The following is a 24914-nucleotide window of genomic DNA, read 5'->3' as shown; positions in this document are numbered from 1 at the left end:
GAGTTTGACGTTATACGTGAAAAGTTTGAGAAAATTCAACTACCACGAACAGCGGATCCTCTTGTTTTATTTACATCCCCAACTTCCAAACGACTTTTTAAACTTGTACGAGATTTAGCACCATTATGCTTGGGTTGGCTTCACTGGCTAACCGTGAATACGCGCCAGCGAGACCCCGGTCCTGCAAGAGGAGGGAGCTCCAGCGTTCAGCGTTGTCGGGTATGAATGAATGGTTGTTGCCTGCAAAGGAAATTTGAGCCAGTGGTGTTTGAAGGAAGGTTTTTTCAAGGAACAGGGAATTCTGAAGCAAGAAACTAACAGGAAGGGGAAAATGGAGAAACACCTAAAATTGAGCGAGAAACGGTAAAATTAGATATACATTATATGCCAAACGCTTGTTTCTGTTTTTCGCTTGTAGGAGAGCATAAACATTGGAAATATTAAGATCTCTGTTTTTCGTTTATATTTGAACTCAGCTGGTAGTAATTGAGCTAAAAAGTGCAATAACTTTTTCAAAAATTAAAATGTTAGATCAAAACTGAATATGAACCAATTTTACAAATCCCATGTCAAATGTGAAGAAAATATTATTAATTACATTTAATTACATAGTCCGTGGTTTAAACACTCTTCGAACAACGTACGAAAAGCCTGTTTATGGTCTTTCAGGTGCAAGATTTTCTTTTACACTACCCTAAGAAAGCACATCTCACAGAAATTTCTGGATAAATCCTTGGAATTAGCGAGCATTTGTTTTATATTTTATCTTGTCGTTCCTTTTTTACGAAATATAAGGGAATTTTAAGGCAAGAGAAGGAATTCATTTATGTGCGAAAGGGATATTCCCCTCTGAGTCCGAAACATCAGTGCTTTGAGCAGTGACCGCTTTTGGATATGATTTTTTTTCCCTCTTTCATGTGTTGTGTGCGTGGTTAAAGTCTCGCGGTATTTCTTTGCGACTTCCATCCATTGAAAAGCGGGCTGTCGTCCCTCTGATGTGGTGTGATAGTGAACATCAACAACAACTGCATTACGAAAGAAAACGAGTGTGATTGTGTGGTGGGGTGGAGAACTTGTTGAAGACGCCGTTTTCCAGCAAAGGATTTTGCTGCCAAGAAGAAACTTGTGGATGTAGGTAGGCCCACGACTTCTCTAGCAGGCACGGTAACAGAAACGAAAAATAAAGTGCGCCGATTTTGTGATTCGTGGTACGAGCTGATACTTGGTTATGCTGTTGTTGGTTGGTTGGTTGATTTGGTGTTTTAAGTCCACTTTATGCATAGTAAGGCTAATCGGGACTGGACCTACATTTTAAAGTGGAATCCGAACCACTACGTTCCTCCACCGGGTATCGAACCCGGGACCGGTTATGCTGTTGTAAAAAGTATTCAGATCTTTTCTGTTTCTTTCTGTTTTCGTTTCTTTATTTTTCATTATTCTTCATTTTATCTAACTTTGCATTTTTTTATGGTTACGTTACTCATTGTGATAGGAATAAAACTGACGTAATTATCAGTTGAAATGTAGGAGATATACAGCCTAGCAAAGAAAACACCAGGCTCAGGGATTTATTCAGAATATTTAATCTGATGTAGTGTAACTTCGTTTTTATGGAGTGTAAGGTTAAATTTAGTGCCAAAATTAGGGTTTTGTGAAAAAGTTCAGGGAAGTGTTCTGAAAAAAAATGGGGGGGGGGGGTCGATGTGTGTGGATAAATCACTGACCCAGCCAAAAAATAAGCACAACGGGAAGTAGTCTTCATAGGCTTACACTGTTGGAAATGTCACGCTCCGCCACTGCTACTACCTATGCTAATACGGTAATACCGTCTGTGCTACTACATAACTACGTTGCATTCTAGGGAGTGAGGACGTGATGCCCTATAAATAATTTCGTAATTAGCATTTATAGCCTTCGTTTTTAAAAGTTGTTCGAAGAAAAAAAAATAGTAATCGTGGGTCATTCTAAAGGTGGGTTGCATATAACACTTTCGTTTTTCCAGATTTCTGAACTGCATTAATTTGAAACTTTTTATTTTCTCAAACTTTCTGAAAGGGCTGCAGCAACTCAGTTTCCCTTGCGTACGCCGGTGCACGAAACTATAGAGAATATCTAAGGAACAGGGAAAGCAAATCACACGAAGGAATTCTAAGCAGATGTAATTTTCCAGAATCTAGAATATCAAAGCGGTTTTCGAAAGGAGAGGAAATTTCTAAAACAACTTCCCTGGTGTCGGCCAAAGATACAGCCGAGCCTTGATATCAATTAAATGTCTTGAGGGGCCATCTCTCCCTCTCAGAGAGGGCGCCCAAAGGGGGGTTTGTAAAGGTCATAACCCCTCTTTGGCTCAGTATTCCTTATAAAAATAGAAATAAAGAATAAAAAAAACAACTTAAAAGTAGAAGATGGCAAATGGTGGCTGACTACAAAAGAAGTATACCGTAACCCCATTTCGAAAATCCTGGGCACGCAACTGCTCCCTTTACTCCCTTTTCAATAATCTCACGCGCGCGTGTGTATAGAGGTGCGCATCCCCCAAATTATCTTACATTTTCAAGATTATGCCAAATTTTTAGCGGGAGTTATTTTCGGTGGACAAAAGTTCTCGGAAAATTTATATGTAAAATAAAAACATTAGCCCTTTTCACACGCATACGCTTGTTGGGAATGGATCTACAGTTTTGCGTGAAATCTGAACCACTGCACTAGTCCCCAAACTGATTCTCTCTATAATTAGGGTAGAAATAGCCAAATGCGGTTTAGCCCCATAGTCTTCTCTATTCTACTGGAAATCTATTGTGATACCTGTAAACCCAGAACCCCCTCCCCTACAAAAGCATGGCCCCTGTCTCGAATCATGCATAAAACATACCTATTAACGATTCCCTTTATTTTCTGATCGTACACTTGGCCCCACGTTCGCGATTAGCCTACATGTAGAAAAGCAGCTCGAAATAATTTAAAATATTAATAAAACATAAAAATTAGTCGATCAACTTCCCTTATTTTCGTGTGAAGGCAAATAGAAGTAGCAGACAAATAAAAAAGTTTTAAAAATCTTTTATCATTTATTGTGTTATGAAGATTAAATTATTTTTTCCCACCCAAATAATCCTATGACGTAGCACACGTCATAGTACTGCTCCTCCTCTATGAGCACCCCAATTTCCTGCATTTGTGTGTGTCGGGGCACTATGCGAATTAAGCATTTTGCTTTGGGGGAGGTGCCCATTCAATGGTATATTTGTGATTTCATTTCTTTTCTTTTTTTCTTTTTCTATATGTTGACCAGTCAGTAAACTAAACTATTGCCTCGCGGCTCTATGTACCTTAGAATATTGGTTTTAACCTAGGACATTAAATCTTATGATAACATGTAGTACACGTTACATTCTAAGAAAACCCACATTCATACAACAAGCAGTAACACCGAAAACTTGACAACATTTATGTTGTTCATTTAACCTACCTACAAGTTTCTTGGGATTGCTTTAATACACGTAAAATATCAGCAGTATGCCATGAAAACTCAAGTGGAAAACAGCTTGCTGGTGGCTCAGTGAGGATGGCCAGTTGCAGTTCTTTAATACACAAGGCTGCATACTTTTCGGCAGGGAAATCTTTGTTGACTGGACCATTAATGGACACGATTGATCTTTTTAATTGTGTTTGTTACGTAATTAGGAAATGGTATACTATATATTTTCAATTCAATTTTCTTTGAAGGAGAAGAAAACATCCCTCGTAGGGATAAAAATCATTTTCTTTTGCCGGGATTTTGTTACTCTTGTGGTACGGAAATCCCAAGCACGCACCCACGTTAATTCGCACATTCTCAATGTGAGTGTCGTTGTGGGTGGGTGCGAGAGAGAATGGATTTCAGAACATGAGAATGAGAATGAGAAATGCTTGTTGAGTTCTTTCTCTAATAGTTCACAGAAAACGGGGGGGGGGGGAATGTTATTTTTAGTAAGTCCGCCTTTTGAACAGATATCTTGATCGACACTAGACCTACAGCTTAAAGTTGGTTCCGAACCACTATGTACCTCCACCGGGTATCGAAACCGGCACCCCTTGATTACAAGGCGACAACGTTACCACTACCATTGGGGAGGCCCCTAAAAAAATCAAGTTTTCATTTGGAGTTCGCAAAGCATTTTCGAACATATCCCACGCAGCCACATACCATCACGTCTTGGAGTATCATCATGGCCTCTTGCTACTTCATAAGAAGTCTTCGTGCCGAAGAACAAAAATGGCGTGAAATCTTCCGCGTAGCAGACGGTCTCCTCCGATGGTAGAGCAAACTGGCGACAAAGTACATAGCACACTGCGAGGGAGAGCACGAGCAGGTGTGAGAGCGACATTTTGTATGAAGGAAGGAACGGAGCTTTTTCCTCGGTTTTCTGCTTTGCCGCTTTGTGCTCCTGCAACAAAGACGTAAGATATAATTCAATTTTAATAAATCGGGTAGTGAATACAGGTCTGGATTTAAACAGGACTGTGAGCTTCAGTAGGGGGTGCTCATCCCCACCAGATCATGTCATAAACCCCAAATAAAAGTATTTAATTACGTATATAGATTTAAAATTATGGATGTGAAAATCGATACCTAATATAACTCGAACAAATATTGAGTCTGATGTCTCTGGAATTTGATATTTTCATCGACTTTTATTTTTCCCTTTTCGCTTACATTTCAATCCGAATTTCCCTGTAAAGCAAGAAATTTCAAATCATGGGGCAACACTCTGTCAAGGGGCGCTTCGGTAACCCGTGGCAACTGTTGTGACTGATTCGCTGACCCCACTGGTGTTCGGGGACACATCCCTGATGTCTGCAGTTTGAGACAGTTGCATTAGGTTCTCTCTCTCTCTCCGTGGTGCCTAGTAGGTTGGCAACCCAAATTACACCTAAGATGTGCGGGTTTGCATATACTGTAAGGATAAAACGCTCTGTAGACTTGGAGCTTCATTTTACTTCGCTTCTTGTGCCACTTTTGGCTAATTTGCGAAGATGAATGGACGCTCACAAACATCCATGCCCAAGCAATGATTCGAACCCGGGAACCCTGGCATCGTAGCGCGATGTGCTAACCACTCCGCCAAGGGGCTGGCAAGAGAAACGATACAAATACCTTGATGTTAACCACCTTTTGTATCGATATTGAATAAACAGAATTCCTAAAAGTACGTTATAAGATTTTAAAAAACGAGTCACCGAGTTAATAGAACCAGTGCTCGAAGTTTGAGGATGCTAACCCCAGCTACGAAAATTTAGGTCCCCTCATTATCACCATGTTAAACACATGTCTGCAAGGCTCGAACAAATATCACTCGCCTAACAATTTCCAATTCAAATGGCTTTATCCAGACTTTTCCCTCTGAGGACGTAAGTTCGTATTTAGGAGTGAGTAAGGGTAAATTTAGAGAAGTGACCATAAATTGAGCCTTTGAGAAAAATTTTAGGGGGTGTTGTGGGTGTGTGGATAAATTACCGGCAGGTTTAACGGGCAGATTTAGACGCAAATGCAAATAAAGCTCGATTTTCAATTGTTTACACTTCTTATTGTATGTCGCTTTTCTCCCTCTTTAGGCTAATCGCGACAATTAAGATTAATGATGTATATATGAAGTTGACGAGGGACATTCGTAAAGAAATACCTATGTCGATGTCGAGATTGTGAATCGGCCAATCAACACGCTCAGTCACCAGAGTGCAGCACTGTCTAAGAATGAGTTCAAATTCTTAAAGGCTACCTACTTCACTCGGATCTTCCTTGTTGCACAACAGTTTTGCTACATTGTGTTCTGACGTCAGACGAGGAATGCCTACGAGGTTAGGTTAGGCCTGTTAGGTTAGGTTCCATTAGCATAAATACAATGCAAAATTATTATTTAGGCTGAGAGACCTAACCTTGCTAGCCTAACCTAACAACGTAGGCATTTAGCCTAAAATTGAAAAAGCTTTCTCCCGTGACGTCAGAACACAAGGTTGCTCAAGTGTTGTGCGATAATTGAGACCTACTTTACTCACCGTCACCTCTGGATCTTAAAACCGCTCTCTAACATACATATTATAATATATATATATAGTTTATCTTATGTAACGCATTCAAGATATAATTCTTGAAGAGGTTATAGATAACTTTTATCTAGAGGTAGTATTATTTTCCAGACATTTTATCTTGTGTAACTTTCACAAAATAAAGAATACGATTGTTTTATTTATCTTGTTTTCCGTTTTCAATTTCTCAGATGTTCAAGTACAAAGACCGTTTGATTAAAAATAATCTCGTGTACTTTGTGCCTCCGTCTAACACAGTACTTCAACACTGACGTAACTGTCAGGTGGACAGCTGAATACCTGATTACAATAGCCCAGTCAGTGAAGGCCAGATGGACTTGTCGTAATACGAGGGTTGGGGCATAAGTCATGGTAACTATTTTTTTCGCGAGGATGCAGGACAGGCGCAAACATTCAAAATATACAAATGGAAGAACCAGGCAGATCATGTAGCACATCGCGCTACGACGCTAGGGGCCCCGGGTTCGAATCCCGGCCTGGGCGTGGATGCTTGTGAGTGTCCATTCATCAATTTCATCATGTCATCACTTATTTCCATCTTCGCAAATTAGCCAAAAGTGGCACAAAAAGCGAAGCAAAATAAAGCAAATCAAAATAAAAAAAATAAAAAATGTGTACAAATGGTTACTATGAAAGTGCCAAAAAAGAGGAAACATAAACAAAAAAAGTTTCGTTCTACATGCATGTATTAGTCACAAGGCTACATTGGCAGTACAAAAATGAAAAGAAAAGCGAAAACAAAGCACCCTATGAGCCCTCAAATTAGTCGTCCCCGAGTGTGTCCACAACACGTTTCACGGGGTGGTATATAATTAAATATATAATTTTGGACTGCAATTTCAAGGTAATACATACAATGTATTAAGGCCTAAAAGATTGCCCTTTATTTATGACTTTGAAGGTCAGTAGTTTAAAATTAACTTAAAACCTTAGAAAGACATATAAATTGGTTGAACTAGTGGGATTCCATAAATTGATATAAAAATTGTGATTACTGATAATACTTGTTCTTTTAGATTTAGCGGCTTGTTATTAATAGTTCATATATTAGTTTTGTAATTTATTAAAATTGAGGTGAGGGAGGTTCGTAAGTAATAATATAAGGTCAATAGTGACATACTGATTAAAATGGCAATTATAAATAATTGTTTAAAGTTGGTTATTTGGATAATAACCATTCATTTTGGTAAAAACCCTAATAACGGTGGAAGACCCCCAAGCGAGAGTATTGAAATAAAGAGGGATATATCTTTTATAGACGGAAGCTTTAGTATAAAGAGTTGGTGGGTATAATATGATTTGTTTATTGAAAATAGCATGATAGCTGAGGAGGTTATAAGAATGTGTAGGAGTAAGTATGTTAATCAGGTATTATCTTCTGATGTTATTCTCAGGATGATTCATGATATGGTTAATTGATGAAAAGGCTATAATTTTTCATAATAAAGTTTGATTTAACCCTCCAATTGCCCCAATAATTGCTGATATCCCGATTGTGATAGTTAAAATTATGTTTAAGTTATCAACTACATATCTAAGTAGCGTTGATGGAGCAATTTTTTGAATAGTTGTTATCACCAAACAATTAATTCATATTATTCCTTCCATAACTTCGGGTATTCAGATGTGGAATGGACCCGCTCCTATTTTTATTAATAATGCTAAGATTAGAAGTTGAATTTGTAAATTGAAATTTATGAGTTAATTATAATTAGTGCTGCTGTCAGAATTATTGATGATGCTAGCGCTTGAATTAAGAAGTACCTAAGTGACGCTTCTGTATTTCGTTGATTATTTGGTGTAGAAATTAATGGAATAAAGGATATTAGATTAATTTCTAAACCTATTCAGGCTCCATATCATGAGGTGGAAGAAATGGAAGGTTCCTATTGTGAGGGTCAATAGGAATATTATTTTTTTTAGGGATTGTGAGCATTAAAAAGGGAAGGATTGATTATGAACCTTCATATGTGGGGTATGAGCCCTCTAGCTTAATTAGCTTACCTTTTTATTATATTTTGGTGTATGGTGCACTATGGGATTTGATACCAACGGTGAAACTTTAATTCTTTCAGTTATAAGACATACAGGATAATAAGAACATGTTAGGTTTCATGTACCCTATCATGGTAATCCTTTTTCAGGCATCTTATTTATATGTTAATCAAAGTAGTGGGTTAAGAAAGTTATTTATTGGGTTTTTATTTTTATGGTTAATAAGTAGAATCTATTTATTAAATAATATAAAATATTTCAGTATTATTTTTAATTTTATTTAATTTTGGAAGTGTTTGTATCTAACTTAAAGTAATTGTCTTACTTCATATGTAATTTTAATGCTTATTGAGTTTAGAGAAAAAAGAAGTGAACATATTTATATAGAACACAATTTTGAGGGGGAAAAAATTGTGTTCTATATTATATGGGAGAGTGAGAATAATTAATTTGGGGGGGATATTTTCGTGAGATAGTTTCTAATTATAATCTAATTTAATATAATTCATCTTATGTAATAATAAGAACCTCTCTTCATAATTTAAATTAAAGTTTTATTCTGGCTTAAATCTCCTTAATTAAATTTCACATAAGTATTTACTAAAGAGAGGTAAAATATTCCGTCGATTTCTGGTGGGTTGAGACGGTTGCAGAGTTAAGGTTTGGTGGTTTGCAGAGAAGTGCATTGAATTTAGGATTCAAAAATGAAGATAATTATATCCTTTTTATAGTAAATGATATTAGATTTATTTATTGGAATTATTTCTTTTATTTTTTTGGTTGTATGTGTTTTGGTTAGAGTTGCTTTTTTTACTTTGTTTGAACGCAGGATTTTAGGATATATTCAAATTCGTAGGGGCCCTAATAGGGTTGGGGTTTGTGGTATTTTTCAACCTTTTGCTGATGCAATTAGGTTGTTTACTAGGGAACAGACATTACCTATTTTGATAAATTATTATCCTTATTATATATCTCCAGTTTTTAGTTTGTTTTTGTCTTTATTTATTTGGGTTGTTTTTCCTTACCATACCTTATTATTTAATTTTTATTTGGGGGTCTTTGTCTTTTTATGCTGTATAAGAATGGGAGTGTATACAGTAATATCTGCTGGGTGATCATCTAACTCTAATTATGCGTTGCTTGGGGGTCTTTGGGCAGTTGCTCAGACTATCTCCTATGAGGTGAGCTTGGATTTAATTCTATTATCTTTTATTTTTTTAATTGGTGGTTATAACTTACTTTTATTTAGTATTTTCCAACATTATTTGTGATCTATTTTTATTGCTTTTTCATTAGCTTTAACTTGATTAAGTTCTTGTTTAGCTGAAACTAATCGAACTCCCTTTGATTTTGCTGAGGGAGAATCTGAACTTGTTTCTGGATTTAATGTTGAATATATTGCTGGTGGGTTTGCCCTAATTTTTATGTCCGAATATGCTAGCATCTTATTTATGAGTATTTTATTTATAATTTTATTGTTGGGGTATACCTTTTCTTACTTGTTTTATTTAAGGGTTATTTTTTAGGGGTTTATTTATATTTGGGTTCGTGGGATTTTACCACAATTTCGTTATGATAAACTAATATATTTGGCTTGGAGGAGTTTTCTTCCAATTTCTTTGAATTACTTGTTTTTTTCGTTGGTTTTAAGGGGTTAATTATATCAATTTATGTTTAATTGCATAATAGTTAGAATGTATAGACTTCTAGAATATTTATATTCTATTTTATGTTTTCAAGACATATGCTTAAAGTTTCGGCCAAGAAGCCATTTTTTTTATATTTTATCTCCTATTAGTAATGTTGCTGGAGATATGATGAAGTATATAAAATATATGATTGTTAATACTTGTCCAGTAGTGATGTATGGGGTTTCTACTGGCCAGGTTCCAATTCAAGTTAATAGGATAGAGGTTGCAAATATTATTCACAATAATATTTGGTTTATTGGGTAGAATTGTAAACCTTGGAATTTTCTTTTATGATGTATTGGTATAATTAGTAGAATTATAATGGATAATATTAGTGCTATTACCCCCCCCCCCCCCCCGCCTAATTTCCTCTCAGTCAGAAATCGTCTCCCGCAACGTTGGCAGCATGTTGTGGACACTCTCGGGGACTACATTGAGGGTTCATCAGGCACTTTGTTTGCGCCTCTTTTGTTTCTGTACTGCCAATGTAGCCTTGAGACTAATGCATGCTTGTAGAATGAAACTATTTTTTTTTTAGCACTTCTGCATCAACACCTGGTACACATGATCTGCCTTGTTTATACATTCTTCAATTTCATTTGCATATTTCGAAATTTTGTGCCGGTTCTGCATTCTTACAAAAAAAAAAATAGTTACCATGGCTTATGTCCCAACCCTCGTATTAGTAGAAAGCAGAGTATCGGCTGATGTTTAGATCCCTTTTAGCACAACATTTTTACGAATTTCCCAAATGACTCTTCTTGCTCCCCAACCAAATATCTAATTTTCATGTTCTCACAAATTCGATCAACTTCCGAATTAATAACTTCGGAATATTTTAGTTTTTTCATTTCTAATAGACTGAGGTTTATCCAGAATTTTCCATGTGGGGAATGTAAGTTAGTGTTTAGGGGACTGTAAGGGTAAATTTAGAGCCAAAAATTACAAAAAATTGGGGATTTATGAATTTTTTTAGGAGGGTGTTGGATAGATCAGTGAACATACCACGTCAATATAGACTGCTTGAGATATTACATAGCACTTAATTTCTGTGATGCTTTCTTATTAGAATTTTTGGGGGACATTTTACTCTCTTCTTCCTTTTAATCAACGCATGAAAAGTTAAAAATAATTTGTTCCGTTGTTACATTGGCGTGCCCAAGGGGGTGTTGGTATAGTTTTATACCCCCTCCTTTGACCCAGTATTCCTAAAAGAAGAACGTCAAAGGTTGGAAAAGATAGTTCACTACTAAAAAGAAAAGTATAAGTAACAGGCCCCCTCTTTCCTGGCACGTCACTGCATTTGCATGTTCTATTAGTCTTAAATTGTGTTTTAATCATGAAGTTGTAAACAAGCGAACAATTTCAAATATCAACAAAATGTGACTGTTAGCTAATAACTTAATTCGTCAAATGCAACTGTACTATTTATATTTATAATAATAAAATCAAGAATTTCAGAAAATTATATGTATAATATATCATATGTATATTTTGAAAGTTAAAACCTTTTTTTATGGAGGGAAAAGTATTAATACATATTCAAAAGATAATTATAAAAGCAACCATAATGTTACTGTTATAATGTTAGAATTACAATGTTGCTCCCAGAAACTCCATAATATACATATTACGATGAATTAAAGGATGAAAATATGTCTTTGTAACAGTTCTGAATTGGCAGAGTAGACACTAAAACGTGACCCTTCAAGCCATTCCCACAAAAAAATCAAGATTCTTGTTTGTGGCTTTAATCACATAATACACATTTTATCTAATAATGGGTTGTGTGGTCAGGAAGAGAGGAGAGGAAGAAGGCAGCAGTGATTCCCAACTGGGGTGCCGCGAGATATTCTAGGGATAAAGGAAATAATATATTATTAAAAATTAGCCAAAATTCTGATCCTATTCTATTCTGATGTTTGTTCCTTATATTATATTTCAATAAATGGATAACATTAGTACTGGAGCAGGTATTTATTTGACAATAAATTTAACTTGCTCCTGACACATATTCTACTTCGATTTAAGATTAAAAATCGGAAAAAAAAATTCTAACAAGGGTGCCCCAAGTTTTTAATCTCATCCCCAAGGATACGGCGACAGTAAAAAGGTTGGCAAACCCTGCCCTACAGAGAGAGAGAGAAAGAAAAAGAAAGAGAGGGGGGATGGAAGAATGAGAGAGAGAGGAAGGTGCAAATCAATAGGATGAGAAGTAATAAATCGTTTGTAACAACTAATAATGATCTAATTAAGTTCTACAAAATAACAGCAATGCAGAAATATGATAACGAACAATACAAGGATACTTGTCTTCATTTTCTTGAAACTTGGGAGCTGCTTTAGTTGAAATCTTCTCCATCTTTCACCTAAGACAATTCAATCAAATGGACATTTTTGCAAATGTTGCCTCAATAAATAGTATACCTTCACTGGGGCCTAGAGACAGGCATGGAAATAAAGCCACAAGAGTGGAGGCCCCAAGAGAGAATACGATCAAATTTTACAAAACTGTGCTGTCGACAGTGAGCCCAAGTTGAATACATACAGGTTAAACCATCAAGCACAGTCACAAGGAAAGATTCAAGTTAGGCTTGCCACCTTTAAAAAATAAAATTCTGGGAGATTTCGTTACAGGCTTCAAACTCTTTAGACTAAAATGCTGTCCTGAATATCAGCTGTTATACGTTTGTGATCTTGCTATTGTGACTACATACTATGAACTAAATCTATATAATTAAGAAAAAAAATAGTGGTGGGTAAAAGAAAAAAAAGTCTCTCAAGGCTTGGACCAACAATGCATTTATTTTAGTTTTCTACAGTTCTGGCATAGATGCTTTGGTGCAACAACATGTTTAAACTTTCTATTTCTCCCTTCTTCCATTTACTTAAAAATAATATTGTGAGTTGAAATAACAAATTTCTTTGCTCGGCAAATACATACCAAAAAATATAAGAAGACAATAAAAAAATATATTAAATCTAATAATTCTGGGAGATAATAAAGTTTGTCCAGGAGAGAGAGTTTGATTCCGGTAGACTCCTGGCCACTCCGGGAGAGTTGGCAAGCCTAATTCCAGTAGGCAAATAGTCCACTGCTATTTTCATTCACTTTTATATTCCACGTGACTTTAAGGGATGGGATTATATTGATACCAATGCAAGAGTTGTCTTCCTGCTGTGTTGGCATTTTTATTCCAATTCTGGAATCTTGTGCTATGTAAAACTATAAAAAAATCTTTGAACATAGTGAGATAATCTTAGTCACAAAGTTTAGATTATCATAAAATGACCAAGTTTGAAATCTGGAAAAGACCCCCACACACACACACGCACACAATTCTTTTTTTTTTACTTTTTTTTTTAATGTGACAGCAGTTTTTCGAGATCAAGTCACGCTGGGATGTTCTTCAGTAAGTAAAGGTAGATTCTATGTAGCTTGGGACTCGCTGGCTATCTCTCCCCTGATCTGTTAGGTCTAATAAAGGACATTGGGAAGCCAAGATATTTACACTAGTTCAGTTCCCTCACCTTTTGCTGATGTTTATCTCTCGCTACAGTGAGCGATGTTATGATCATTGCACATTGGTGACAGGCAGGGCATGGAGACGGAGGTGTCAGTAAAGTTAGTTCAGCACTGTATTCTGCATCTCACTATACTCATTCTGGTAGGTAAGTTGTCAACTACTTTGCCATTGTCTCCAAACAAAATTAATAGTGAAGGTCACATTGCTTAGTAATCATGTATTCTAGTCTACAGCTCCATACAAGGAGATTCAAATGAACTAGGTTATGGAATATGAAAAACATTAAGTTCTCATACAGTTTCACACTTCTACTGCAGGACAAAAAAGCTGCTTGTTCACCTTTAAATACCACACTATTGTCAAGGAAAAATGTATAACTAAGCCAATGCATGTCACGAAACAAACTTGTACATTTCCCCTACCCATTGGCATGCTTTCATCTCATGTACTGCATGGCCAAACTTCAAAATCCCAAAGGAACTTATGAAACAATGTGTATATTTTGCAAGGCCCACAATTGCCCTCAGAATGATGTTTATAAATTGAGACAAACATTTACAACTAGGAACTACAACTAAGAACGAGATGTGACTGACAAAGTACCAAGTCTTGTCTCATCTCGATATGATCCCTAACAAGTAGTTTTCAATTTAAATTATACATAGCGGGAAGTTGAACGATTCCACATTCTGGTTCAAATGTTTATTGAAAATTCAGCACCTAAGAGAATTTTCATGGTTTAATAGTTTTCATAGTGTTAAAGCTTATTCAAAAAAATATTGAGGAAGCTCATTTAACCTGCCCATTAACTATTTTCATTGTAACACTTGTGTTAAAATGTTTTCAACAGTATACAAGAACAAGTGCAATAAAGAGCTAATTCTATATCCACCCCAAAACAACCAATTCAAAACTCTTAGATCACTCCACTTGTTGTAACCAAATTGCATTACATTCAAGAAAATATTCCCGATCGTTTCTTTTGAGTTGCTGGTTCTGTTTTGAAAAAAATCCCACCATGAATTTATTCTACCAAAAAACTTATTTCATCCCATAACATTGTCACTGTTGTAAAATATGACTGGTAACAGAATGTTGAGTTACAATGAGAAACATGTATTAACATGAAGAATCTATGTGAAACAAGTTCATTTTTATTTCATCTAAAATTTAGTAGTACCTATATCATAATACCAAACATAATGCCACTTTCTTACATTGAAATAACGTTACTTGACATGACTTTCAACAATCATTCGCATGGTATTGTTAATATTCACTTATTTTTAACAATGCTTCAACCAGTAAGACCTATTTTTACACAATTATGTAGTTTTGTTTGCATTTACCGGTGGCTGTAACTGTACAGGGATAAAAATTAAAACATAAAAACCTGTGATATCGTATTTTCTCACCAACAGGTTAAAAGACAGGCATACATAAAATGGATTTTAGTGTTTTTTATGGTGCTGTGTGAAAATATTAGGCAACTATATTGTGATTGTTCTTACACAAACTTATCCCATAAAAACACCTTGCATAGTCACAGCACAAAAGAGTAATAATACATCACAGGTAGAATGGATGTCTTTGGTACAAGATTATATTACCTTTAGTTACAAACTTTCTTAAAATTTTATTTACAGATACCAGCTGATACTTTCCCAGTGTTTTGATCTTTCACGGCTCCACAAAAATGTTCCATGACACTTTTGCAGTGTCTAATTAATCCGGATCTTATGCACAATTCTAAGTTTCTTTATGTTTTGCTCCAGTTTGCATGAAAAACTGGATGTTGTTATAATGTAACAGATATTTTAATGTATCTGATGTAATTCTTGAATATTTTAAAGCAAAACTCTTGGAAAAAATAATGCAGACAATTGGAATGGAATATTTACATTCTAATATTAATCAATAGAGCCTGGAAGTTTGGCAAAATGCCTCTTTTTATCTACTGCATATATTGATAAAAATTTTCCGGATATACGTTTTTTATGTTGTTTCGAATGTTTTAGAAGCCTTTTCATTTTGCCTATTTTGCCTATTTGGGACCCCACTGCCTATTTTTAATTATAATGCCTTTTTTTGCCTTTTTCAATGAAATTTGACCATTTTTTAAAAAAATATGTTGGCATTTATTTTTCTTCCGTTTATTATGTGAATAATTTTCGCTTTATTTAAGTAATATTGAACTCACGCATGTTTCAACATTGCTGAAGGAGAAAAGTGTGAGAAAAAAGTATTTCATGCTCAGTTAGGATATTGCCTTTCGGTTAACATTTCCTTGTGCATGATTGACTGCTGAAGTGGACAGGTTGATTTCGAACACAAAGAAGATATTTCTGAAATCTCCCTCTCGAACCCGAAAATTTCAGGAAGTCTAAGCCTGAGCTTAGTTTACCTCCGCAACCAGTCTTGACAAGATGGGGAACCTGGATATCAGCAGCTATACATTATGCTAACAACCTTGAAAAAATCAGTGAGGTGATCGATGCTCTTCCAGAAAATGAAGCGGCTTCAATTCGTGAAGTGAAAAACTCCTGTGCTATTCAGAACTGAAGAATTAACTGTCGTTTATTTTTGCACATTATGCTGCATTGCCAGAGACAATTACAAAGCTAGAAAAAAGAGGTGAGAGACTTATAGCATCCATGAAAATCTTCGAGGAATCTATGCAGCAGATGATGGAAGTGCCAGGAGAAAAGGGGTCAGCTGTTGCGGAAAAGTGCAAACGTGTAGTGAGCGCAAATAAGGACTTGAAACAATTGAAAACAACTTGTGATATTCTAAAAGGTGAAAATGCTGTTACCAAAATGAGTCCAGCTACATTAGCTTGTTTTATGTATGCTCCAATAACTTCTGTCGAAGTAGAAAGATCATTTTCTATTATGAAAAACATTCTCTCTGACAGACGACTATCAATGAATGTTGAGAACTTAAAAAAACAGCTTGTAGTTATGTGTAATCAAGATGGAGAAAATTGAAATGCTCTTTCCAATGTAGATTTTAACATTTTGCCAGAGATTATAGATAAAAGTAAGTGACTTCCAAATGTGCTTTTCTTCGCTTTATTTTGCCTTTTTTTCATTTTTAGTGCCTATTTTCCACATTATAAATGCCTTTTTGCCTGCCTATTTTAACAAAAATAAATGCCTGAACTTCCGGGCTCTATTAATCAATATATTGAACAACATTTAATTCTTACAATTCTACCGCTTGGTGCAAGATAATCGTAACTCACAATGACCAAAATTGGGTCAATTGTTTCACGAGCCTACATATGTTTATCTTCCTACCTGCTTTGTCAGAGTTCACATGATGCGATCTACGTTTCTTTGACATAAGCAAAATTATACCATCAGAACCTTTTCATAGCAACATAGTGGCCACCATGTGGGGAAGTCTGCACATCCATAGGAGCAATTGGAAAGTGAACTTATTGGAGATATAATTGATCTTTGTACAAGCCATCAAGCAGTGGAAGTTCCTCAGATACTGATGAAAGTGTAAGTATTTGCTTCTAACATTTTCATTCATTATGTTGAACCGGAAAAAAAAGTATTGTGTTGAATACCATTATCTTGCTCCTAAATTCTCTGAAAATTGTTTCGGTGTCGTCATTACAGATTGCTTTCATGACCTCAGATGAGAAAGTCACTTTTACATCAGATCTCAAGTTTACTCTCTAAAGAAAATCACCTAGAAAATGACAAGGAAATGCAACCAGTGGGTGCAGTACCAACGGAAGAATTTGCGAAACAGTGGCCATGAATACATGTCAACTGCAAAGAAAAAGATGAAAGCAGCTGCTCCTGGTGAAGACTGTGTGTGTGCCCTAAGCAAAGTTTCAAAGAACTGCCTGCTAATCAAAGACAAAAGCTGTTTACAGAGTTTTGGAAGCTTGGCAATTTTCATCTCCAAAATTCATATCTTTGTTCCTGCATGAGACTGAATCCTGTTAAGATTCACTACAGAAGATAGAATTTCATTGCCTATTCTTTTAAAGGGTCCGATGGAATATGTGAAGTGTAAAAAAAAGTTTTTAGGTTTACAGCAACACCGTGGAAGAGAGGAAAAAAGGAAAATGAAGAAACCATACCCCCTCTCAAGATAAGCGAGAATAGCATTCATCCCAGCTGAATAAAATTCCAGAGGAAGAAATGGAATTTCTGAAGAAGCATATGGAATAATTTCCTGTATACCACTCTCCATTTTTCCAGCACAGTGGTGAAAAACAAAGAAAAATAATTGGGACCTGAATTAAATGTATGTAAAATGTACGAACTGTACGTTGCAGAATTGAAGAACAATATAAACATCCAGTGTCAGCTGACAAGTATCAAAGAATGTTATGTAGCTGTCATAACAGTGGATTTAAGGAACCAGCCATGACACATGCAATTTTTGACAACATTCTGATGAAACTTGAAGCTGTTAATAAAACCGAAATTATTAATTTGTGTACTGAATTTAACATTACCATGCATAATCCTTCTTAAAAGTTATAACAAAACAATGGTAAACAACAGTTGGGTGCAATATGATGGTACGCCACATTCATTATTTCCCGCAACTTGTCTCCAAAATTATTTTATTGTGAAAGTATTTAGTTACTCTAATACACAGATTATTTGTTATGTGATCAATGAATGTCTGTTTTATACATAATCATAGTTTCAAGACATTTAAAAGATATCTGAAATTAATGAATATCCCAAATATTCAATTGCCTTTTTCTCACAAGTCTCTTCTTGTGGGTTGATACTTTCTTGCTCCGAGGGGCAGAATTCTCAGGTCTATCCTTAACATGTTGACCTGATAAGAGAGGGTTCCATCCTATTTCCCCCACCCATTACATTCAAATTAAAAACTTAAAAAGATCAAAGCACTGACAGCTGATTCTAATCCCAACAATGATGTAATATCACTAGAGCTCGGAAGTTGATGACCTAAAAAATCTCAAAAATGACCTGTAGTACGAACTTAAAATTATTAAAAAATTACCTAAAAATAATTTTGCTCTTAAAAATGAAAGCTTCATTTTTTCATACATTACAACAGAGTAGTTGAATAATTAGACAAAACCTGTTGATTTGTGTTTTAAACTACTACAGCAAAGGGAGGGGGGGGGGGACAATTAATGTAGTTTTCTTCATTTTTACTTCAAGATTTTTCTGTGTAAGTCATTAACCTCCTTTCAGACTGGGCCTTGTACAATACACAGTAATCGGTCAACATCTGAAAATACACTTGTGTTCCACGTACATCAGATTATATTTTTTTTACATTGTGACTAAAACCCAAGACTAAAGTGACTATAGTGACCAGCAAGGGAACCTCAAAAGTAGGCTTCACACAAAATATTTTAAGTGCTGGAGGAAAAATAAATGTACCACAATTAATTTAATCCATTGCCAAACTTTCAGTTAAAAATAATATTGTGCATTTCCATTGACCGTATTTTCAATTAATGGCAAACTTGCTAAAAGACCATGTCAGGAAATTTCAATACATAGATTATGCTAGCAAATGAATTTAAAATTCACGGATCAACAGGGGAGAAGAAAATTAAACCTAAAAAATGAAGCAATCAAGACAGCAAAAAATATGCCAAAAAAGGCCAAAAAATACAAAATAAAAACGATGTTTTCTGGTTTTAACTTATGGGAAACAGACTGATATCAGGTTTAGCATCGTTTTCAAGGCTCAGACAGACAAAAGATGATTTTTCATCAACTTCTGTGCCTTAGTTACCACCTGCTTCATCAAGCTACTCAATTAAATAAAATATTATGTCTGAGGCAAGAGGAACCCTCTTCTATCATGTTCACCAAGTTTTTGTCAATAAAAAGAGGAATTTGTTTCGCTGATCATGGCAACCAAGTCTTCCACCCCATCCTCTTGAGAGTCCTCAATGTCAAACTGGGCAAAAACCTAATTCAAAAAAGAGCAGCTAGGTTCTTCAAATTTCCTCTTCCCTTGTTGTTTTCTGTATCTTCAGGTTAACCGATGAAGGGAAACTCTAGAAGGAACATCCATGAAAAGGTCTCAACTCCAATCTGAGACCTTTGGTGGTGAGATCATGACTTATCATTTCTATGATTGTGGCCATTGAGAAACAGAATATGTTCAGTTCATACCAGTGCAACCAGAAAATAAGAAATGTTTGCATATACTGTCAGATTAAAAATTATAGATACTAGAGATCAGACTCTCATAAAAAAAGAATTACATCAAAATTTAGCTTATTCAATTCTGCTTTAACCTATGCTAACCATTTTTTTTCAAGTATGACTTCAATTTTTTATCGTAAGAACCAAAAAATGGTTTTTTAAAGTTTTGCAAACAATCGCTCTCTCTGGAATTCTATAAATAAAAAATGGGTGGTCAGATCATGATGAAATTTTGATACGGTGCAGGCAGAAAGGTTTTAAACAATTCTTGATTTTCAGATTTTAAAAATTTGTCAAAAAACCATACTTATCAATTTTGCAAAACAAGTTTCTCTTAGTATTGGGTAGTCCTACAAATACAATATTGATCTTGTTTTGAAGCTCGAAAGTCATACTAAAAACAAAGAAATTGGTTAGCATAGATTAATGCTGAATTGAATAAGCTAAATTTTTATGTAACTCGTTTTCATGTAGACCTACTGGTTAATTTTTAATTAAAGTACAAGCTCGAGTATAATTTTTAATCCGACAGTAGTGACTGCATTGGCAATACTTTCACACATGTTCATTCATTTGCTTGGCATCAACTGTGCATAATATTTTTCAACAAAAGTGGTCAGTTTTGCTGTGTTCATTTAAATGAATATGAAAATAGACCACCAGCAACTTGGGCTCGATGGAAATTTCCATGCACACTGTTCAAGTTTATAGGGTCATTCCATGCCAAATCATCATAGCTTCCAGGATATTAATTACATAGTTTGTTACATATTTGTTGTTATTTCTGTCAGAAGCCAACTTTTACATTAATTCGAAAAATTAAAGTAAATAATTGGAGCTTTCTAATTCAATTCAGATTTAAGGTAGCTTCATCTTAACAGAAAGCATAATTTATAAAATTTTCTGCTCTTTTGGTTATCTTCACTCTTAGTGCACAATTCACCATTTTGAGATATTAATTTTTTTTCAATTACAAGGGGAATTTTTGGTGCAATTTTTTCAAGATGGCGGTGAAACTACAGGTCAGAGAATGGTAAACTTTTCAGAATCAGATTCGTCACATTTTTTTTTACTATAGTGGCAGTTAGTTTCATTTATGTTGCAATCAGTTCACCAGGAGAGATTATTTTACTAGACCATGAGGTGTTTCACTTAATGTATCATATACTACTTTCAGATCTTTTTTATTCCTATTCCCAAAGCCATCCCAAAATGAAACTTATACCAAACAGAGATTACATTTAACTGTATAACATACCTTATTTCCACCAAAATTGAAGATATGTTTTTTCTTAAGTATTCAAGGTCAAAGGTCACATCATTTCATGAAAGACTATTTTTAATGAAAACTATGCTCCCTTAGCTTCAAAACAAGCCCAAGAAGAAAGTTATACCATACTTAAAAGAAAAGTTATGATTTTTTTTTGTTCATCTTGTGACCATAAATTTGACATTTTTTATGGATTTGGCAACCCTGCTGTATGAACAACGTGAATCAATAAGGGCTAAAATTTTGCACATGTAAGTCACTTCATGTCCTTTACCATCCTTTCAAAATTTCATAAAAATCTGAGATGGTCGTGTTGAAAAGTTAATTTTTTGTGATGATTTGGCATGGAATGACCCTATAGTGAAGGTGTAATGAACAAAGAAAAACTCCCCTTGCCATGTTGGCACATATGGTGATGTGAAGGTAGGAACCCCACACATTCAAGATCTCGTCCATTTACTGGAGGTGATGCGATCAGCACCTTGCTCTTTCTACTCCCCCCTCCTCCCAAAGGCATCCACTTAGTAGAGGCTGGGTGAAACCAGAGCAGCTTTATGAAGGATCAAGGTCAGAAAATTCCCATCTTGAAAATCAAATCTGGATCGCCCACACTGCAGTCAAGACATCCTACTGATTGGACCACTGTGGCTTCAATGAACAAAGGCAATTGTGTCAGAGCTTTAAGGAAGGTGGGACCTATGTGAACAATGTGAATGCCCTGCTTTGGTGATGGACAGTTTGAATAGAAACAGGAGTGTAATAAACTCAGGAAAATACTAACAGTTTCTGGGGACTGCCAGAGTACAGGCGCAGCTAAATAGCTTCTTGGTGGCTTCGACAAAGGAATACAGAAAGTGGCATAACGATACAACAAATGGCTCAATAAATATGGCAACTACCAACCAATGGTACCCATGACCTGCCTTGTTCATACATTGTTCATTTCCATAAAGTGTCCTCTTTCATTTCTATATTTGGAGTTTTTGTGCTGGTCCAGCATTCTCGCAAAAAAAATAGTTGCCATGACTTTGCCCAAAGTTTCGTATATTGAAAAATGGTATAATATATATATAACAATACTATGCATTAAATACATCTAACAAAATCCATTGTATAATTTTCTTACTTTCTGCAAGTGGCTCATACAATGAACTACTGGTTCCAAATAATCAATTTCATTACAATGCATACTGTCTTGTCTAACAAGAAACCAAAAGTATTGAAATACAACTTTAAAGATTTATAAATATCATTCTACGCTTGTAAAAACTACAGATGAATACCAATAAGATATTATGTTCAAGCAATTTGTATTTCCAAGAATAATCAATCACCAAGCTGTAAAGTCTTACCTTGCTCTCACATACACCCACATATATAATCATTACGAATTGAGTACTCTGAAATGTTCTATCATTCACTCTAATAAGCTCTTTATAATAATTTTTCCTGATAATATGGTTGACTACCATTTACAACCAGAATTAACAATGATACTTAAAAAAAACTTCAAAATTAAATAGTATAGGAAAGGGAACAAATAACAAGTCATCTTTTCAGATGCATCATCTTTAAAAAATGATGATGTCACAGCATATATTTTGTATCTCCACTCCTCACCGGCAAATAAATTAACACATCTGTCAATCTCTAAAGCTCAACATGATCTTGCCATTTGTTATACATAATATTCACAAAATTAATTCTCTATTTAAAAAAAAAGAACAGAAAAGTTTCAAACTTTGCACAGATGTCATCATGGTAGCCCACAGGGCAAGTACAGACAAGCATTAACAAATTCATCTCAAAAAAGAACACACACATACTTTCCTCGCACAGACTTAACATAAGTATCCTCACGCAGCAGAGTTTTGCAGACGAAGCCCTGTGTCATGAGTCTACTTTTGGTTCACTTTTAATAGAATCGGTCCTCACAACTTTAGGGGAACTGAAGCTTTTCCTCCTTGCACCCTTATGAAGTTCTGTTGCGACACACTCGGTACCACTTTCATTATCCGAACTGAATGACTCCCTTTGCGACTTAGTCCGCCTCCGTCTCGTCTTGGAAGGAGACTGAGAACCTAATGAATTGTCACTCTGGGTTTCTTTGAACGATTGATTCAGCTGCTTTTGTTTTGAGTCCCACAACATTTGCTGCCTTTCTACTATTTCAGGATACCTGGGAAAAACAAAAAGGTTAATACGACAATGATGGAGCAAGCAGTAAGCAACAATCAATTCACATCTTTCATAGGCTATGGTTTCTAAAATACTTCATTGATCAATTTGGTTTATTTTACTTCGCATTACTGCCACTATTGGCTAATTGCAAAGATTAGGATGAGTGATGACATGATGAAATTGATGAAGGGACGCTTACAAAGAACACCCATGCCCAGGCCAGGATTCGAAACTGAGACCCCTGTCATAAGGTGGGCTAAAATGCTTCATGGCTATGGCTGAACTTAGGAGTAATACTAACAAATGAAAATGATATTAAAGACTAAATAAAACACAAGACTTAATTCAAAAAATGCATGTTACTTTTCTCTTCATAAACTTATCTTCTCGTATAATATCTCAGAATAATGTGGGCACAGTGGCTCAGTCGGTAACGCGTCTGACTACCATGCTAAAGGTCCCGGGTTCGATTCCCGGGTGGTTCAAATCCAGGAACTTTTCTAACGTTGGAAGCGGCCCCGGTGCCCACCCAGCATCGAATGACATGGGTACCTGGGGGGTAAAGGCAGTCAGGGGCATGATGCTGATCACATCACCCCCACTCACGACTGGATCAAGAAAGTGTGGGGCCTTCATGGCATGGTGCTATGCACAGGGGAACACTTTACTTTTTTTTTTATATCTAAGAAACTAAAAATTAAAATACACAAAACAGTAATGTTGCCTGTAGTATTATATGGATGTGAAACTTGGTCCCTTATATTAAAAGAGGAACAAAAATTAAAGAGTATTTGAAAGTCAAATTCTTAGAAAAATATTTGGACCTAATAGGAATTAGGAGACAGGTGAGTGGAGAAGGTTACATAATTTTGAACTGCATAATTTGTATTCATATCCAGATATTATTAGAATAATTAAATCTGGTGGGCAGGCCGCGTGGCACAAATGGGAGAGGAAAGAAGATTTTACCAGGATTCTTGTTGGAAAACCTAATGGTAAGAGACTTATAGGAAGGCCATGACAAAAATGGAGGGATAATGTTGAGATGGACCTAAAGGAAATTGTTAAGGATGGAAGATTGTATTGATCTTGCCCAGGATAAGGACAGATGGAAGGCTTGTGTTGCTGCAGCCACAAAGCTTCAGGTTTAAGAAGGCTAGAGAGTTAGTTAGTTAGGCTATGGCCGAGCTAATAATGATACCAATGTATTGGTAATTGACAATACCAGCAGTAATGGTATCAGAAAGTTGCAATTACAGTTTTGATTGCCGATACTTCTCCAGTGTCCATGTGTCTAGCAGGGTCTAAATATTCTGGAAATTGTGCAAAATGCATATTTTTCATTGTTTTTGAAACATTTCAGTGAAAATGAAATTTAAGATTAAATTATCATCTTATGGGAAATTATATTTTAAAGCAACCCTCTTTAAGAAACAGATAAACATCCTGAAAAAGTATGGACTAACAGTGGCCTTCGAGCCACCAAAGAGCACTGAAAAATACAGGATTGTTACACTTGATCTCGGCCCCTGATATTTGCTTATGAAAACCAAACTATTGGTCATAATGTAATGAAATTTGCTACGGACATACCTTGGTGTATGAGAAGCATGGTGACATCACAGCGAGTGTTGGAAGTGGTCTCTTAATTGACTCTTTTCACTTTGTCAGGAGGATACAATTGTTGCACAGCAGTAACACAATATGTAATCAGCTTTTGGCAGCTTGTTGACATGTGCTTGTGGAAACTTTAATTTCCTGCAACAGTCTACTGAACGACTTCCTTGGTGAAGCCAGCAATCTGTTGTTCACTTCCTGCACCTTTGCTTCTGGCAGTTTTGGACGTCCTCCTTCATGCACATCCAACAATGTTCCCATTGTTTCGAGTTTCTTCACCAAATATTGAATGGAAGACTTTGCAGGAGATTTTCGGATCCCAAACTGTGCAATAAAATGGTTGCTGGCACACCTTTATGGACTCCGTTTT

The 24914-nt window shown here is 35.6% G+C and overlaps 2 protein-coding genes across 2 annotated transcripts in view; both read right to left on the bottom strand.

The window, feature by feature from the left end:
• LOC145990265 (multiple inositol polyphosphate phosphatase 1-like) overlaps positions 1–12175 on the bottom strand; it is a 47017-nt gene extending 34842 nt beyond the window's left edge. Inside the window, exons 1-2 of the mRNA XM_083125940.1 lie at positions 12070–12175; positions 4187–4427 (exon numbers count right to left, since the gene is read on the bottom strand). Of these exons, the coding sequence (XP_082982066.1) occupies positions 4187–4427; positions 12070–12135 (307 nt within the window). The 5' untranslated portion in view covers positions 12136–12175. The remainder of the gene's footprint in view (positions 1–4186; positions 4428–12069) is intronic.
• Positions 12176–22083: 9908 nt separating this feature from the next.
• The window catches only part of Polr3E (RNA polymerase III subunit E), a 34420-nt gene continuing 31589 nt past the window's right edge, over positions 22084–24914 (bottom strand). The window contains exon 9 of the mRNA XM_083125457.1: positions 22084–22925. Within this exon, the coding sequence (XP_082981583.1) occupies positions 22637–22925 (289 nt within the window). The 3' untranslated portion in view covers positions 22084–22636. The remainder of the gene's footprint in view (positions 22926–24914) is intronic.

The sequence above is a fragment of the Lepisma saccharinum genome, chromosome 7 (genome assembly GCF_977018435.1).
Source record: "Lepisma saccharinum chromosome 7, izLepSacc3.1, whole genome shotgun sequence".
Classification (NCBI taxonomy): domain Eukaryota; kingdom Metazoa; phylum Arthropoda; class Insecta; order Zygentoma; family Lepismatidae; genus Lepisma; species Lepisma saccharinum.
The sequence above is the reverse complement of the archived record's forward strand: the minus strand, read 5'-3'. Positions and strand labels throughout refer to the sequence as shown.